We start from the raw sequence: 17,829 nt of genomic DNA, 5'->3' as shown, positions 1-17,829 counted from the left end.
TATTCTTGGATTGTGGCTTTGTAAAAGGGTTAGTGCTGATGCTTTGTCTCCTTTTTAAGCATGAGTCCAACGTGTCTGCTTTGTCCGCGTAATGATTTGCCAGTTTGTCTGTGAACTCTTGAGTAACAGGATGAGCAACTTCCAGGCAATTTGGTTTATGAAATGCATTGAGAATTTTATAGAATTCTTTATTTGCACATTTAGCATTTTGAATTCTGGCTGAATAGTGTTTTTTCTTCGCTTTCTTGATAGCTGACTTGTACAGTCTGTTAATATTCTGTATGCGAAGTTTGTCTTGGCGGTTGTTTTGAGCCCGGCACATTGCAGCTTTCTAATTTGTTGTTTTATCTCTTTTGTCTCTGTATTTCTCCTAGGTGCTTGTTTTCTTTTGTTCTATTGTGTGTTTTTTGTGGTATCAGGATATCAAAAGCTTCCTGTAGCCACTCATATAGTTTTTGAACAGAATTTATTGTTTCTAGATCTCTACTGGATGTTAGTTGTGTTTCTAAGAGTTCCAAATTGAGTTTGTTCCGTGGCCGATAGGTGGATGCACGTAATATGGTTTTAGGTGCGTTGCTTACTGTTGTTTCATGTTGGAAGGCAAGCAAATGGTGGTCTGACCATGTGACTGGAGTCATTGCTTGAAAGGTAACTAGTTTTGTATTTGCAAAAATGACATCTAGGATGTGTCCAGTGATGTGTGTGGGTTTGGGACAATCTGATACAGGTTCAGTGCTTCTAGGCCAGCAATGATTTTTTTGGGATGGAGCATATTTGGTTTGTCAAACCAAGTGTTGAGGTCACCCAGAACGCATAGGTTGGAGTGTAGTGTTATCAGGTTTGAAACTGTGTCTAGAAGTGCATCTGGGAATGTTGCCTTGTTAGGTGGAGGTCTGTAAAGGAGAAGGACGTTGTGAAGGTTAACAACCTGTGATTTAAACAAAGCAGTGAGCTCTTCCTCAATGCCTGTGGATGAAAACATTTGTACGAGAATGCTAGTCTTTTCATACATGTATGTTATTGTATTATGGCCATTTATAATATTAACAAGCACCCAAGTGTGAACGCATATTATACAATGATATTAACATGGAATAAATCAGTTGCAACTTCATTTATTTTCTAAGAACACGCAACAAATATGGAGCCCTAGAAATAAGAGGAACATAGGCATATTATGACAGAAGGTTAATATTTTTAAAAACGGAGGGGGTGTAATTTTGAGCATTAATCTCATCAAATGGGGAATGGGTCATAATGTTTCCAATTGCCACACAGGAGTATTTCTGTTTTGGAAGCATTCAATTTGAGATGTCTCCACGTCATTCATAGATCCGCAGCTCAGAGACAGCTGAAAATGGTTGAGTTTCCAATATCGTTGGGGCATTGCAGTTGAAGGAGTATTTGCATGTCATCTGCATAGTTATAGCATGTAAGGTGAAATTGATTGATCAGTGCCGGTAATGACTTCATGTAGATGTTGAAAAGCATGGGTGAGATAATAGGGCCTTTAGGGACCCCTGCTTTCGTGAAGTATGGTTTGGACGAGAAAAGTGGGGTATGGATGACATTAGTTCTGTTGCAAAGGTAAGATGTGATCCAGTCTAGAGCAATCCCCTCTATGCCTGCTTCGTGGAGTCTTTGTATCGGAGTGTCATGGTCAACCATGTCAAAGGCAGCCAAGAGGTCCAAGAGAAGTAGCACAGCAACCCTGTTGCAGTCAACAGTGTTCTTCAGGTCATCCCAGATAGCAAGGAGGGCAGCTTCTGTGCCTCTTACTGGACGGAATCCCATTTGGAAGTCTGAAAGTATGTCATTCTCTTCAATGAAATCTGACATCTGCTCTTTCTATCAGTTTTCCCAGGAAATGTCCATTTGAAATTGGTCTTGTAGTTGTCAGGGTTCAGTTGGTCCAAGTTTGTTTTCTTCAGTAATGGCCATATGTATGACTTTTTGAGTTCTTCTGGAAATATTCCAGGAGTTTAGGAGTTGTTGATGATTCTCCTTACTGGAGTGGCAGCAGAGGTTGTTAGAAGAATTGCCTTGAAGGTTTGCAGTAGACACAGGTTAGAAGGGCTGCCTGCAGGCCTGCTTGCTTTGACCAGATCCATAAATTCATTGTGTGAAATGTGTTGGAAGGAATGGAGAGGTTGGGTTAGAGTATTCTTGGATTGTGGCTTTGTAAAAGGGTTAGTGCTGATGCTTTGTCTCCTTTTTAAGCATGAGTCCAACGTGTCTGCTTTGTCCGCGTAATGATTTGCCAGTTTGTCTGTGAACTCTTGAGTAACAGGATGAGCAACTTCCAGGCAATTTGGTTTATGAAATGCATTGAGAATTTTATAGAATTCTTTATTTGCACATTTAGCATTTTGAATTCTGGCTGAATAGTGTTTTTTCTTCGCTTTCTTGATAGCTGACTTGTACAGTCTGTTAATATTCTGTATGCGAAGTTTGTCTTGGCGGTTGTTTTGAGCCCGGCACATTGCAGCTTTCTAATTTGTTGTTTTATCTCTTTTGTCTCTGTATTTCTCCTAGGTGCTTGTTTTCTTTTGTTCTATTGTGTGTTTTTTGTGGTATCAGGATATCAAAAGCTTCCTGTAGCCACTCATATAGTTTTTTAACAGAATTTATTGTTTCTAGATCTCTACTGGATGTTAGTTGTGTTTCTAAGAGTTCCAAATTGAGTTTGTTCCGTGGCCGATAGGTGGATGCACGTAATATTGTTTTAGGTGCGTTGCTTACTGTTGTTTCATGTTGGAAGGCAAGCAAATGGTGGTCTGACCATGTGACTGGAGTCATTGCTTGAAAGGTAACTAGTTTTGTATTTGCAAAAATGACATCTAGGATGTGTCCAGTGATGTGTGTGGGTTTGGGACAATCTGATACAGGTTCAGTGCTTCTAGGCCAGCAATGATTTTTTTGGGATGGAGCATATTTGGTTTGTCAAACCAAGTGTTGAGGTCACCCAGAACGCATAGGTTGGAGTGTAGTGTTATCAGGTTTGAAACTGTGTCTAGAAGTGCATCTGGGAATGTTGCCTTGTTAGGTGGAGGTCTGTAAAGGAGAAGGACGTTGTGAAGATTAACAACCTGTGATTTAAACAAAGCAGTGAGCTCTTCCTCAATGCCTGTGGATGAAAACATTTGTACGAGAATGCTAGTCTTTTCATACATGTATGTTATTGTATTATGGCCATTTATAATATTAACAAGCACCCAAGTGTGAACGCATATTATACAATGATATTAACATGGAATAAATCAGTTGCAACTTCATTTATTTTCTAAGAACACGCAACAAATATGGAGCCCTAGAAATAAGAGGAACATAGGCATATTATGACAGAAGGTTAATATTTTTAAAAACGGAGGGGGTGTAATTTTGAGCATTAATCTCATCAAAGATTGACTGGCAACTGTGGAAGCAATAAAAGTGAGTGTTGTCTGCTGGTGAGGCATATCCAAGAAATTTTACAACAGTGAACATTAACAAGTAGAAAATCTATCCTTTTGTGCCTCACAAGAATTAAGAACTTAGTGTTAGTGTCACTCCTCTTGTCTGTCTGCACTCCTAACACACAGGCAATCTGAAGGCATTTTATGGGAGGGTGGATTGCTTGGCACTTTATCTGGTGGTTTTATTTCATTCTGATATTTAATGATGCATGCTTTTCTCTTTCAAATTATTACTTGTTTTTATGTTTCTCTTGCATTTGGAAGGGACTATATAAATAGTATGAATGCGTCATTTCTCACCTGCATATGTAGAGTAAAAGGTTTAAATTGATTGACGGAAGATCAGCCAGCTGCCTCTTCAGCTCCTGTATCCCCTGCAAAACAGGAGCTTATTTAACAATCCACAAGTTGACTGGAATTTACAGTCATACCAAAACACCAGACATATGAAAGTATACTTGAATGGATTCAGGCATCAGGCTGTCTTTTTCAATCTATAGGTGTACGAAATCTGCCTTTTCTTGTGGTTATCTCAGGTTTTTCGCTGGACTTCATTTTGCTGTATTTAGAACCCTGCTAAACAGGAGTAAGGTTCCTGTAGTCACCCTATAAACATGTCAAAATTGGCTTAAACCTGATTTGCTCAATCAACTTTCCTATAAGGCCATAGTATATGGTGTGGAGATACACCACTGGCATGGAACGTGAAGTACCACCTGTGGCCTGTAGCACCTATTGTGCCATCAGCCTCAGTGGAACATGGCTTTAGGTCTTCCCTGGGTAGTCTGATATCAGTAGATTGAACCCTGCTGCTAGACCTGTAAAAATCACCATTTTGACACACAGGAAAACCTGATCTTAACTATTAAATAAGTCACTCATAAGTGTACCTTGCTACCCACAAGGTAGGATGCATATTATTTAGGAGTGGGACATGTGTGAGGATAGAAATGTCATGTTCCTACACTGACTAGGCCCAAAACGACATTGACACTGATCAGGCTGTAGCTGGCACATAAGAAAAGTCAAAGTATGGATTATTCACTTTATTCTATAACCTTTGACCTGCAGCAACTATGTACTCCCTTCAAAGACTTATTTTTATATTTTAAAAATCACATTCAAATGGTAACGTTGATTTTTTATTAAATATATGGCAAATGTGAAGTTTAAAAAGTTATCTCTACCCTTCTTGAAGCTGCTGGCAGCTAATTTACATTAGCCCACCAGCAACTGGCCAGCCTGTACTAGGCCTAAATTAGGTGTGTAAGAGGTGTGAAAACTGCCCTCCGAGCAGAGACAATGGCCTGCAAGTGGGGAAGTGCATTCTTCCACTAGCAGGAAGACTAGCTGGGGTGGGCACAGGAACTTATTCGACTGCAAAGGGCCCTGCAGTGTCACAAGTGAATGTTAGGTGACACCTGGAAAGACCCAACCTTTCTCCACAGAGTGAGACTACCACCAAACCCTGTGGGATGGAAGCTATCCCCAGAACTGGTTTTGATTTGCAAAAGAGAAGGAGACTTCTGAATTTCCCTCACCACTCATCTAGTTGGGCACAAAAGCTCTGTACAAGGGTTTCCTCATCGTGGATTTTGAGAGTGAGGGTCACTGCTGGATTGTTTGCAGTAGGGCAAGAGCAAGAATAGAGTAGGACTGGACCTGCTGTCTGTGGCCTGAAAAGAGTTTGAAGGACTCTACTTGCTCCCCCTTGTACTCAGGACAAAGTATTTGACTCCAGGGGTCAGTGGGATGACCTCCTGCGATTATCGGATTAACTGTCAGCTTCATCCTGGTCAAGGCTCTCAGCCCCTCAGGCAAAACCTACAGAGTCCAATTCTGTGTTGGGACTTTCAACATTTTCAGCGAGAAATCTCCAAAGCTCCAGAGCTCCAGTAGAACCAACCTGCTACAAGTATCTGGCCTTCAGTTCCATGGCAGAGGCTAAACATTTCTGCAGCGGCCTTCTCTAATAAGTGGCAAAGGATCTGATTTATTTGGTGGGAGGGTACTCTATCGCAACAGCGATGGAGTTCCCTCCCACGAATATAGTGGTTTTCTTGCCATATTTACATTTGGTGGACCTTAGGATTAATCACGACGGCTCATACTCTGTCTCCTCTGTGATTAATACCTTCTGACGGCCCTGGCTACATATCCACCTATCCAATTTTGGATGGGTGGACATGTAGTCATTTTTAGGTCTCGGCAACGAGAACTATTGTCACTGAGATCGCCCGCAAGGGAACACAGAGCGGTGCACGAGCCGACCAGGGTCTGTGGACGCGCACACACAAAGGCAGGCAGGCAGGCACGCGCCAGACACACATAGACAGACAGACAGACACACACACGCACACACGCACACACGCACACACGCACACACACACACACTCCCTCCCTCTCTGCCCACTCCCTCTCTGCCGCCCCCCTCTACCCCCACTCACCGGGCTCTTTCCCTCCGCAGCGGGTCAGTCAGGGCAGCAGGCAGACTCGGTGTCTTCTCCGGCGATCTTCAGCTGATGTGCACGCCCACGCTGCGTCTCCTGCGCGCCCACCACGCTGTTTCGCGCCCGTTGATCCTCCGCTTGTGATTACTACTCCTTCTAACCCGGATTCTAAATTACTATTTCTTGGTTCTCTAACTCCACTCTGTTGATTCGTAACAAACTGATATTCAGCACATTTCACAGTCTCGCTTTTGCTTCTCATAAATACAATAAGATTATTTTAATCAAATGTCTACCCTTCTTTTGGTTCTGTGCCTATTATGCTTCGGACTATAGAGTTTTAGAAAGTGTGGTGGAAGATTCCATGATATCAGCGTGCGGAACCTGGGTGTCATAGACATAGAAAAAGACTGCCCATGTGCCAACCTGTGTGCTGAGTGCAGAGTGTGAGTGCAGAGTGTGAGTGCAGAGTAGTGAGTGCAGAGTGAGTGTGCAGAGTAGTGAGTGTGCAGAGAGAGTGTGCATAGAGAGTGTGCAGAGTAGTGAGTGCAGAGTGAGTGTGCAGAGTGAGTGTGCAGAGTGAGTGTGCAGGGTGAGTGCAGAGTAGTGAGTGTGCAGAGTAGTGAGTGTGCAGAGTAGCAAGTGCAGAGTAGCGAGTGCAGAGTAGCGAGTGCAGAGTAGCGAGTGCAGAGTAGTGAGTGTGCAGAGTAGTGAGTGTGCAGAGTAGTGAGTGCAGAGTGCAGAGTAGTGAGTGCAGAGTGCAGAGTAGTGAGTGCAGAGTAGTGAGTGCAGAGTAGTGAGTAGTGAGTGCAGAGTGCAGAGTAGTGAGTGCAGAGTGCAGAGTAGTGAGTGCAGAGTAGTGACTGCAGAGTAGTGAGTGCAGAGTAGTGAGTGCAGAGTAGTGAGTGCAGAGTAGTGAGTAGTGAGTGCAGAGTAGTGAGTGCAGAGTAGTGAGTGCAGAGTAGTGAGTGCAGAGTAGTGAGTAGTGAGTGCAGAGTAGTGAGTGCAGAGTAGTGAGTGCAGAGTAGTGAGTGTGCAGAGTAGTGAGTGTGCAGAGAAGTAAGTGTGCAGAGTAGTGAGTGCAGAGTAGTGAGTGCAGAGTGCAGAGTAGTGAGTGCAGAGTGCAGAGTAGTGAGTGCAGAGTAGTGAGTGCAGAGTAGTGAGTAGTGAGTGCAGAGTGCAGAGTAGTGAGTGCAGAGTGCAGAGTAGTGAGTGCAGAGTAGTGAGTAGTGAGTGCAGAGTAGTGAGTAGTGAGTGCAGAGTAGTGAGTAGTGAGTGCAGAGTAGTGAGTGCAGAGTAGTGAGTGCAGAGTAGTGAGTGCAGAGTAGTGAGTAGTGAGTGCAGAGTGCAGAGTAGTGAGTGCAGAGTAGTGAGTAGTGAGTAGTGAGTGCAGAGTAGTGAGTGCAGAGTAGTGAGTGCAAAGTAGTGAGTAGTGAGTAGTGAGTAGTGAGTGCAGAGTAGTGAGTAGTGAGTGCAGAGTAGTGAGTAGCGAGTGCAGAGTAGTGAGTGCAGAGTAGTGAGTGCAGAGTAGTGAGTGCAGAGTAGTGAGTAGGGAGTGCAGAGTAGTGAATGCAGAGTGCAGAGTAGTGAGTAGTGAGTGCAGAGTAGTGAGTGCAGAGTAGTGAGTGCAGAGTAGTGAGTGCAGAGTAGTGAGTGCAGAGTAGTGCGTAGTGAGTATTGAGTGCAGAGTAGTGAGTAGTGAGTGCAGAGTAGTGAGTGCAGGGTAGTAAGTGCAGAGTAGTGAGTGCAGAGTAGTGAGTGCAGAGTAGTGAGTAGTGAGTGCAGAGTAGTGAGTGCAGAGTGCAGAGTAGTGAGTGCCGAGTAGTGAGTAGTGAGTGCAGAGTAGTGAGTGCAGAGTAGTGAGTGCAGAGTAGTGAGTGCAGAGTGCAGAGTGCAGAGTAGTGAGTGTAGAGTGCAGAGTAGTGAGTGCAGAGTAGTGAGTAGTGAGTGCAGAGTAGTGAGTGCAGAGTAGTGAGTGCAGAGTAGTGAGTACAGAGTAGTGAGTAGTGGGTGCAGAGTAGTGAGTAGTGAGTAGTGAGTGCTGAGTAGTGAGTAGTGAGTGCAGAGTAGTGAGTAGTGAGTACAGAGTAGTGAGTAGTGAGTGCAGAGTAGTGAGTAGTGAGTGCAGAGTAGTGAGTGCAGAGTAGTGAGTAGTGAGTAGTGAGTGCAGAGTAGTGAGTAGTGAGTGCACAGTAGTGAGTAGTGAGTGCACAGTAGTGAGTGCAGAGTAGTGAGTAGTGAGTGCAGAGTAGTGAGTAGTGAGTGCACAGTAGTGAGAGCAGAGTAGTGAGTAGTGAGTAGTGAGTGCAGAGTAGTGAGTGCAGAGTAGTGAGTAGTGAGTGCAGAGTAGTGAGTAGTGAGTGCAGAGTAGTGAGTAGTGAGTGCAGAGTAGTGAGTACAGAGTAGTGAGTAGTGAGTGCAGAGTAGTGAGTAGTGAGTGCAGAGGAGTGAGTGCAGAGTAGTGAGTAGTGAGTGCAGAGTAGTGAGTGCAGAGTAGTGAGTAGTGAGTAGTGAGTGCAGAGTAGTGAGTAGTGAGTGCAGAGTAGTGAGTAGTGAGTGCAGAGTAGTGAGTGCAGAGTGCAGAGTAGTGAGTAGTGAGTGCAGAGTAGTGAGTAGTGAGTGCAGAGTAGTGAGTAGTGAGTAGTGAGTGCAGAGTAGTGAGTAGTGAGTAGTAAGTAGTGAGTGCAGAGTAGTGAGTAGTGAGTGCAGAGTAGTGAGTAGTGAGTAGTGAGTGCAGAGTAGTGAGTAGTGAGTGCAGAGTAGTGAGTAGTGAGTGCAGAGTAGTGAGTAGTGAGTAGTGAGTGCAGAGTAGTGAGTGCAGAGTAGTGAGTAGTGAGTACTGAGTAGTGAGTAGTGAGTGCAGAGTAGTGAGTAGTGAGTGCAAAGTAGTGAGTAGTGAGTGCAGAGTAGTGAGTAGTGAGTGCAGAGTAGTGAGTAGTGAGTGCAGAGTAGTGAGTGCAGAGTAGTGAGTAGTGAGTGCAGAGTAGTGAGTAGTGAGTGCAGAGTAGTGAGTAGTGAGTAGTGAGTGCAGAGTAGTGAGTGCAGAGTAGTGAGTGCAGAGTAGTGAGTAGTGAGTGCAGAGTAGTGAGTAGTGAGTACTGAGTAGTGAGTAGTGAGTGCAGAGTAGTGAGTAGTGAGTGCAGAGTAGTGAGTGCAGAGTAGTGAGTGCAAAGTAGTGAGTGCAGAGTAGTGAGTGCAGAGTAGTGAGTAGTGAGTAGTGAGTGCAGAGTAGTGAGTAGTGAGTGCAGAGTAGTGAGCAGTGAGTGCAGAGTAGTGAGTAGTGAGTAGTGAGTGCAGAGTAGTGAGTGCAGAGTAGTGAGTAGTGAGTACTGAGTAGTGAGTAGTGAGTGCAGAGTAGTGAGTAGTGAGTGCAAAGTAGTGAGTAGTGAGTGCAGAGTAGTGAGTAGTGAGTGCAGAGTAGTGAGTAGTGAGTGCAGAGTAGTGAGTGCAGAGTAGTGAGTAGTGAGTGCAGAGTAGTGAGTAGTGAGTGCAGAGTAGTGAGTAGTGAGTAGTGAGTGCAGAGTAGTGAGTGCAGAGTAGTGAGTGCAGAGTAGTGAGTAGTGAGTGCAGAGTAGTGAGTAGTGAGTGCAGAGTAGTGAGTAGTGAGTGCAGAGTAGTGAGTGCAGAGTAGTGAGTGCAGAGTAGTGAGTAGTGAGTGCAGAGTAGTGAGTAGTGAGTACTGAGTAGTGAGTAGTGAGTGCAGAGTAGTGAGTAGTGAGTGCAGAGTAGTGAGTGCAGAGTAGTGAGTGCAAAGTAGTGAGTGCAGAGTAGTGAGTGCAGAGTAGTGAGTGCAGAGTAGTGAGTGCAGAGTAGTGAGTGCAGAGTTCAGAGTAGTGAGTGCAGAGTAGTGAGTAGTGAGTGCAGAGTAGTGAGTGCAGAGTAGTGAGTAGTGAGTGCAGAGTAGTGAGTAGTGAGTGCAGAGTAGTGAGTAGTGAGTAGTGAGTGCAGAGTAGTAAGTAGTGAGTGCAGAGTAGTGAGTAGTGAGTGCAGAGTAGTGAGTAGTGAGTGCAGAGTAGTGAGTAGTGAGTGCAGAGTAGTGAGTAGTGAGTAGTGACTGCAGAGTAGTGAGTATTGAGTGCAGAGTAGTGAGTGCAGAGTAGTGAGTGCAGAGTAGTGAGTGCAGAGTAGTGAGTAGCGAGTAGTGAGTAGTTAGTGTAGAGTAGTGAGTAGTGAGTGCAAAGTAGTGAGTAGTGAGTGCAGAGTAGTGAGTAGTGAGTGCAGAGTAGTGAGTGCAGAGTAGTGAGTAGTGAGTGCAGAGTAGTGAGTAGTGAGTAGTGAGTGCAGAGTAGTGATTAGTGAGTAGTGAGTGCAGAGTAGTGAGTAGTTCGTGCAGAGTAGTGAGCAGTGAGTAGTGAGTGCAGAGTAGTGAGTAGTGAGTGCAGAGTATTGAGTAGTGAGTGCAGAGTAGTGAGTAGTGAGTAGTGAGTGCAGAGTAGTGAGTAGTGAGTGCAGAGTAGTGAGTAGTGAGTGCAGAGTAGTGAGTAGTGAGTGCAGAGTAGTGAGTAGTGAGTGCAGAGTAGTGAGTGCAGAGTAGTGAGTAGTGAGTGCAGAGTAGTGAGTAGTGAGTGCAGAGTAGTGAGTGCAGAGTAGTGAGTGCAGAGTAGTGAGTGCAGAGTAGTGAGTGCAGAGTAGTGAGTAGTGAGTGCAGAGTAGGGAGTGCAGAGTAGGGAGTGCAGAGTAGTGAGTAGTGAGTGCAGAGTAGGGAGTGCAGAGTAGGGAGTGCTGAGTAGTGATTAGTGAGTGCAGAGTAGTGAGTGCAGAGTAGTGAGTAGTGAGTGCAGAGTAGTGAGTGCAGAGTAGTGAGTAGTGAGTGCAGAGTAGTGAGTAGTGAGTGCAGACTAGGGAGTGCAGAGTAGTGAGTGCAGAGTAGTGAGTGCAGAGTAGTGAGTGCAGAGTAGTGAGTAGTGAGTGCAGAGTATTGAGTGCAGAGTATTGAGTGCAGAGTAGTGAGTGCAGAGTAGGGAGTGCAGAGTAGGGAGTGCAGAGTGCAGAGTAGTGAGTGCAGAGTGCAGAGTAGTGAGTGCAGAGTAGTGAGTGCAGAGTGCAGAGTAGTGAGTGCAGAGTAGTGAGTAGTGAGTAGTGAGTGCAGAGTAGGGAGTGCAGAGTAGGGAGTGCAGAGTAGGGAGTGCAGAGTAGGGAGTGCAGAGTGCAGAGTAGTGAGTGCAGAGTAGTGAGTGCAGAGTAGTGAGTGCAGAGTAGTGAGTGCAGAGTAGTGAGTGCAGAGTAGTGAGTAGTGAGTGCAGAGTAGTGAGTGCAGAGTAGTGAGTGCAGAGTAGTGAGTGCAGAGTAGTAGGTGCAGAGTAGTGAGTGCAGAGTAGTGAATAGTGAGTAGTGAGTAGTGAGTGCAGAGTAGGGAGTGCAGAGTCGGGAGTGCAGAGTAGTGAGTGCAGAGTAGTGGGTGCAGAGTAGTGAGTGCAGAGTGCAGAGTAGTGAGTAATGAGTAGGGAGTAGGGAGTGCAGAGTAGGGAGTGCAGAGTAGGGAGTGCAGAGTAGGGAGTGCAGAGTAGGGAGTGCAGAGTAGGGAGTGGTGAGTGCAGAGTAGTGAGTGGTGAGTGCAGAGTAGTGAGTGCAGAGTAGTCAGTGCAGAGTGCTGAGTAGTGAGTGCAGAGTAGTGAGTGCAGAGTAGTGAGTAGTGAGTGCAGAGTAGTGAGTAGTGAGTGCAGAGTAGTGAGTGCAGAGTAGTGAGTAGTGAGTGCAGAGTAGGGAGTGCGGAGTAGGGAGTGCAGTGTGGTGAGTGCAGAGTGGTGAGTGCAGAGTAGTGAGTGCAGAGTAGTGAGTAGTGAGTGCAGAGTAGTGAGTAGTGAGTGCAGAGTACAGAGTAGTGAGTGCAGAGTACAGAGTAGTGAGTGCAGAGTAGTGAGTGCAGAGTAGTGAGTGCAGAGTAGTGAGTAGTGAGTGCAGAGTAGTGAGTGCAGAGTGCAGAGTAGTGAGTGCAGAGTAGTGAGTAGTGAGTGCAGAGTAGTGAGTGCAGAGTAGTGAGTAGTGAGTGCAGAGTAGTGAGTAGTGAGTGCAGACTAGGGAGTGCAGAGTAGTGAGTGCAGAGTAGTGAGTGCAGAGTAGTGAGTGCAGAGTAGTGAGTAGTGAGTGCAGAGTATTGAGTGCAGAGTATTGAGTGCAGAGTAGTGAGTGCAGAGTAGGGAGTGCAGAGTAGGGAGTGCAGAGTGCAGAGTAGTGAGTGCAGAGTGCAGAGTAGTGAGTGCAGAGTAGGGAGTGCAGAGTGCAGAGTAGTGAGTGCAGAGTAGTGAGTAGTGAGTGCAGAGTAGGGAGTGCAGAGTAGGGAGTGCAGAGTAGGGAGTGCAGAGTAGGGAGTGCAGAGTGCAGAGTAGTGAGTGCAGAGTAGTGAGTGCAGAGTAGTGAGCGCAGAGTAGTGAGTGCAGAGTAGTGAGTAGTGAGTGCAGAGTAGTGAGTAGTGAGTGCAGAGTAGTGAGTGCAGAGTAGTGAGTGCAGAGTAGTGAGTGCAGAGTAGTGGGTGCAGAGTAGTGAGTGCAGAGTAGTGAATAGTGAGTAGTGAGTAGTGAGTGCAGAGTAGGGAGTGCAGAGTAGGGAGTGCAGAGTAGTGAGTGCAGAGTAGTGGGTGCAGAGTAGTGAGTGCAGAGTGCAGAGTAGTGAGTAATGAGTAGGGAGTAGGGAGTGCAGAGTAGGGAGTGCAGAGTAGGGAGTGCAGAGTAGGGAGTGCAGAGTAGGGAGTGCAGAGTAGGGAGTGCAGAGTAGTGAGTGCAGAGTAGTGAGTGCAGAGTGCAGAGTAGTGAGTGGTGAGTGCAGAGTAGTGAGTGCAGAGTAGTCAGTGCAGAATGCTGAGTAGTGAGTGCAGAGTAGTGAGTGCAGAGTAGTGAGTAGTGAGTGCAGAGTAGTGAGTAGTGAGTGCAGAGTAGTGAGTGCAGAGTAGTGAGTGCAGAGTAGTGAGTGCAGAGTAGTGAGTGCAGAGTAGTGAGTGCAGAGTAGTGAGTAGTGAGTAGTGAGTGCAGAGTGGGGAGTGCAGAGTAGGGAGTGCAGAGTAGGGAGTGCAGAGTAGGGAGTGCAGAGTAGGGAGTGCAGAGTAGTGAGTGCAGAGTAGTGGGTGCAGAGTAGTGAGTGCAGAGTGCAGAGTAGTGAGTAGTGAGTAGTGAGTAGGGAGTGCAGAGTAGTGAGTGCAGAGTAGGGAGTGCAGAGTAGTGAGTGCAGAGTAGGGAGTGCAGAGTAGTGAGTGCAGAGTAGTAGGTGCAGAGTAGTGAGTGCAGAGTAGTGAGTAGTGAGTGCAGAGTAGTGAGTAGTGAGTGCAGAGTAGGGAGTGCGGAGTAGGGAGTGCAGTGTGGTGAGTGCAGAGTGGTGAGTGCAGAGTAGTGAGTGCAGAGTAGTGAGTAGTGAGTGCAGAGTAGTGAGTAGTGAGTGCAGAGTACAGAGTAGTGAGTGCAGAGTACAGAGTAGTGAGTGCAGAGTAGTGAGTGCAGAGTAGTGAGTGCAGAGTAGTGAGTAGTGAGTGCAGAGTAGTGAGTGCAGAGTGCAGAGTAGTGAGTGCAGAGTAGTGAGTAGTGAGTGCAGAGTAGTGAGTGCAGAGTAGTGAGTAGTGAGTGCAGAGTAGTGAGTAGTGAGTGCAGACTAGGGAGTGCAGAGTAGTGAGTGCAGAGTAGTGAGTGCAGAGTAGTGAGTGCAGAGTAGTGAGTAGTGAGTGCAGAGTATTGAGTGCAGAGTATTGAGTGCAGAGTAGTGAGTGCAGAGTAGGGAGTGCAGAGTAGGGAGTGCAGAGTGCAGAGTAGTGAGTGCAGAGTGCAGAGTAGTGAGTGCAGAGTAGGGAGTGCAGAGTGCAGAGTAGTGAGTGCAGAGTAGTGAGTAGTGAGTGCAGAGTAGGGAGTGCAGAGTAGGGAGTGCAGAGTAGGGAGTGCAGAGTAGGGAGTGCAGAGTGCAGAGTAGTGAGTGCAGAGTAGTGAGTGCAGAGTAGTGAGCGCAGAGTAGTGAGTGCAGAGTAGTGAGTAGTGAGTGCAGAGTAGTGAGTAGTGAGTGCAGAGTAGTGAGTGCAGAGTAGTGAGTGCAGAGTAGTGAGTGCAGAGTAGTGGGTGCAGAGTAGTGAGTGCAGAGTAGTGAATAGTGAGTAGTGAGTAGTGAGTGCAGAGTAGGGAGTGCAGAGTAGGGAGTGCAGAGTAGTGAGTGCAGAGTAGTGGGTGCAGAGTAGTGAGTGCAGAGTGCAGAGTAGTGAGTAATGAGTAGGGAGTAGGGAGTGCAGAGTAGGGAGTGCAGAGTAGGGAGTGCAGAGTAGGGAGTGCAGAGTAGGGAGTGCAGAGTAGGGAGTGCAGAGTAGTGAGTGCAGAGTAGTGAGTGCAGAGTGCAGAGTAGTGAGTGGTGAGTGCAGAGTAGTGAGTGCAGAGTAGTCAGTGCAGAATGCTGAGTAGTGAGTGCAGAGTAGTGAGTGCAGAGTAGTGAGTAGTGAGTGCAGAGTAGTGAGTAGTGAGTGCAGAGTAGTGAGTCCAGAGTAGTGAGTGCAGAGTAGTGAGTGCAGAGTAGTGAGTGCAGAGTAGTGAGTGCAGAGTAGTGAGTAGTGAGTAGTGAGTGCAGAGTGGGGAGTGCAGAGTAGGGAGTGCAGAGTAGGGAGTGCAGAGTAGGGAGTGCAGAGTAGGGAGTGCAGAGTAGTGAGTGCAGAGTAGTGGGTGCAGAGTAGTGAGTGCAGAGTGCAGAGTAGTGAGTAGTGAGTAGTGAGTAGGGAGTGCAGAGTAGTGAGTGCAGAGTAGGGAGTGCAGAGTAGTGAGTGCAGAGTAGGGAGTGCAGAGTAGTGAGTGCAGAGTAGTAGGTGCAGAGTAGTGAGTGCAGAGTAGTGAGTAGTGAGTGCAGAGTAGTGAGTGCAGAGTAGTGAGTGCAGAGTAGTGAGTGCAGAGTAGTAGGTGCAGAGTAGTGAGTGCAGAGTAGTGAATAGTGAGTAGTGAGTAGTGAGTGCAGAGTAGGGAGTGCAGAGTCGGGAGTGCAGAGTAGTGAGTGCAGAGTAGTGGGTGCAGAGTAGTGAGTGCAGAGTGCAGAGTAGTGAGTAATGAGTAGGGAGTAGGGAGTGCAGAGTAGGGAGTGCAGAGTAAGGAGTGCAGAGTAGGGAGTGCAGAGTAGGGAGTGCAGAGTAGGGAGTGCAGAGTAGGGAGTGCAGAGTAGGGAGTGCAGAGTAGTGAGTGGTGAGTGCAGAGTAGTGAGTGGTGAGTGCAGAGTAGTGAGTGCAGAGTAGTCAGTGCAGAGTGCTGAGTAGTGAGTGCAGAGTAGTGAGTGCAGAGTAGTGAGTAGTGAGTGCAGAGTAGTGAGTGCAGAGTAGTGAGTAGTGAGTGCAGAGTAGGGAGTGCGGAGTAGGGAGTGCAGTGTGGTGAGTGCAGAGTGGTGAGTGCAGAGTAGTGAGTGCAGAGTAGTGAGTAGTGAGTGCAGAGTAGTGAGTAGTGAGTGCAGAGTACAGAGTAGTGAGTGCAGAGTACAGAGTAGTGAGTGCAGAGTAGTGAGTGCAGAGTAGTGAGTGCAGAGTAGTGAGTAGTGAGTGCAGAGTAGTGAGTGCAGAGTGCAGAGTAGTGAGTGCAGAGTAGTGAGTAGTGAGTGCAGAGTAGTGAGTGCAGAGTAGTGAGTAGTGAGTGCAGAGTAGTGAGTAGTGAGTGCAGACTAGGGAGTGCAGAGTAGTGAGTGCAGAGTAGTGAGTGCAGAGTAGTGAGTGCAGAGTAGTGAGTAGTGAGTGCAGAGTATTGAGTGCAGAGTATTGAGTGCAGAGTAGTGAGTGCAGAGTAGGGAGTGCAGAGTAGTGAGTGCAGAGTGCTGAGTAGTGAGTGCAGAGTAGTGAGTGCAGAGTAGTGAGTGCAGAGTAGTGAGTGGTGAGTACAGAGTAGTGAGTGCAGAGTAGTGAGTGGTGAGTGCAGAGTAGTGAGTGCAGAGTAGTGAGTGGTGAGTGCAGAGTAGTGAGTGCAGAGTAGTGAGTGCAGAGTAGTGAGTGCAGAGTAGTGAATAGTGAGTAGTGAGTGCAGAGTAGTGAGTTGTGAGTAGTGAGTGCAGAGTAGTGAGTGCAGAGTAGGGAGTGCAGAGTAGTGAGTGCAGAGTGCAGAGTAGTGAGTGCAGAGTAGTGAGTGCAGAGTGCAGAGTAGTGAGTGCAGAGTAGTGAGTAGTGAGTAGGGAGTGCAGAGTAGGGAGTGCAGAGTAGGGAGTGCAGAGTAGGGAGTGCAGAGTAGTGAGTGCAGAGTGGTGAGTGCAGAGTAGTGAGTGCAGAGTAGTGAGTAGTGAGTGCAGAGTACAGAGTAGTGAGTGCAGAGTACAGAGTAGTGAGTGCAGAGTAGTGAGTGCAGAGTAGTGAGTGCAGAGTAGTGAGTAGTGAGTGCAGAGTAGTGAGTGCAGAGTGCAGAGTAGTGAGTGCAGAGTGCAGAGTAGTGAGTAGTGAGTAGTGAGTGCAGAGTAGTGAGTGCAGAGTAGTGAGTGCAGAGTAGTGAGTGCAGAGTGCAGAGTAGTGAGTGCAGAGTAGTGAGTGCAGAGTAGTGAGTGCAGAGTAGTGAGTGCAGAGTAGTGAGTAGGGAGTGCAGAGCAGTGAGTGCAGAGTGCAGAGTAGTGAGTGCAGAGTAGTGAGTGCAGAGTAGTGAGTGCAGAGTAGTGAATAGTGAGTAGTGAGTGCAGAGTAGTGAGTTGTGAGTAGTGAGTGCAGAGTAGTGAGTGCAGAGTAGGGAGTGCAGAGTAGTGAGTGCAGAGTGCAGAGTAGTGAGTGCAGAGTAGTGAGTGCAGAGTGCAGAGTAGTGAGTGCAGAGTAGTGAGTAGTGAGTAGGGAGTGCAGAGTAGGGAGTGCAGAGTAGGGAGTGCAGAGTAGGGAGTGCAGAGTAGTGAGTGCAGAGTGGTGAGTGCAGAGTAGTGAGTGCAGAGTAGTGAGTAGTGAGTGCAGAGTAGTGAGTAGTGAGTGCAGAGTACAGAGTAGTGAGTGCAGAGTACAGAGTAGTGAGTGCAGAGTAGTGAGTGCAGAGTAGTGAGTGCAGAGTAGTGAGTAGTGAGTGCAGAGTAGTGAGTGCAGAGTGCAGAGTAGTGAGTGCAGAGTGCAGAGTAGTGAGTAGTGAGTAGTGAGTGCAGAGTAGTGAGTGCAGAGTAGTGAGTGCAGAGTAGTGAGTGCAGAGTGCAGAGTAGTGAGTGCAGAGTAGTGAGTGCAGAGTAGTGAGTGCAGAGTAGTGAGTAGGGAGTGCAGAGCAGTGAGTGCAGAGTGCAGAGTAGTGAGTGCAGAGTAGTGAGTGCAGAGTAGGGAGTAGTGAGTGCAGAGTAGGGAGTAGGGAGTGCAGAGTAGTGAGTAGTGAGTGCACAGTAGGGAGTGCAGAGTAGGGAGTGCAGAGTAGGGAGTGCAGAGTTGGGAGTGCAGAGTAGGGAGTGCAGAGTAGGGAGTGCAGAATGCAGAGTGAGTGTGCAGAGCAGTGAGTGCAGGTGCAGAGTGGTGTGTGCTGTTGAGTGCAGAGTGCTGTGTATTGACAATGTAAATGACAATGCCATTTATTTATGATTTAAAGAAAAAAAAAGAAATGTCATGAGCAATGCCAATAGCTCTACCTTTAATGATGCCGAGACCATTGCATTGTAAATGCTTGTTTACTTTTCCTTACTGCCAGGTAAAACCTGGAATTAAGGACGGGTAAAAACATTATAATGCTCCATGGGAGAAGCCTCCCAGGGCGAGGGGAGCATTACTTATTTCGTTTTCAAAAAGAAAATCCCATTTTGGGATTTACTTATTGAAAGGAGGAAAAGAATACTGTTTGTTAAAGGGCTGCATCCTTCCGTCAGACTGCCAATGCCTTTACCAATGACTGCTACGTAGGCAGTTATTTATAAATCTGGTGGGCGGAGTAGTCTCAGCCTGGTGGACATAAAGTCCTTCACCAAGGCCAAGGAAGATTACTCTGTCCGCCAGAAAATAAATCGAGTCCAAAGTCCCTTTCACAATGGAACTTGGAAAAAAATTCAACATTTTCTTTAAAATATGT

The 17,829-nt window shown here is 47.0% G+C and overlaps 1 protein-coding gene across 1 annotated transcript in view; it reads right to left on the bottom strand.

Moving 5' to 3' along the window:
• Positions 1-17,829, bottom strand: part of LOC144767079 (rho GTPase-activating protein 24-like) — a 261,070-nt gene that overhangs the window by 88,935 nt on the left and 154,306 nt on the right. Inside the window, exon 5 of the mRNA XM_078650703.1 lies at positions 3,756-3,829. Within this exon, the coding sequence (XP_078506829.1) occupies positions 3,756-3,829 (74 nt within the window). The remainder of the gene's footprint in view (positions 1-3,755; positions 3,830-17,829) is intronic.

This window comes from Lissotriton helveticus, chromosome 7, assembly GCF_964261635.1.
Source record: "Lissotriton helveticus chromosome 7, aLisHel1.1, whole genome shotgun sequence".
NCBI lineage: Eukaryota > Metazoa > Chordata > Amphibia > Caudata > Salamandridae > Lissotriton > Lissotriton helveticus.
The sequence above is the reverse complement of the archived record's forward strand: the minus strand, read 5'-3'. Positions and strand labels throughout refer to the sequence as shown.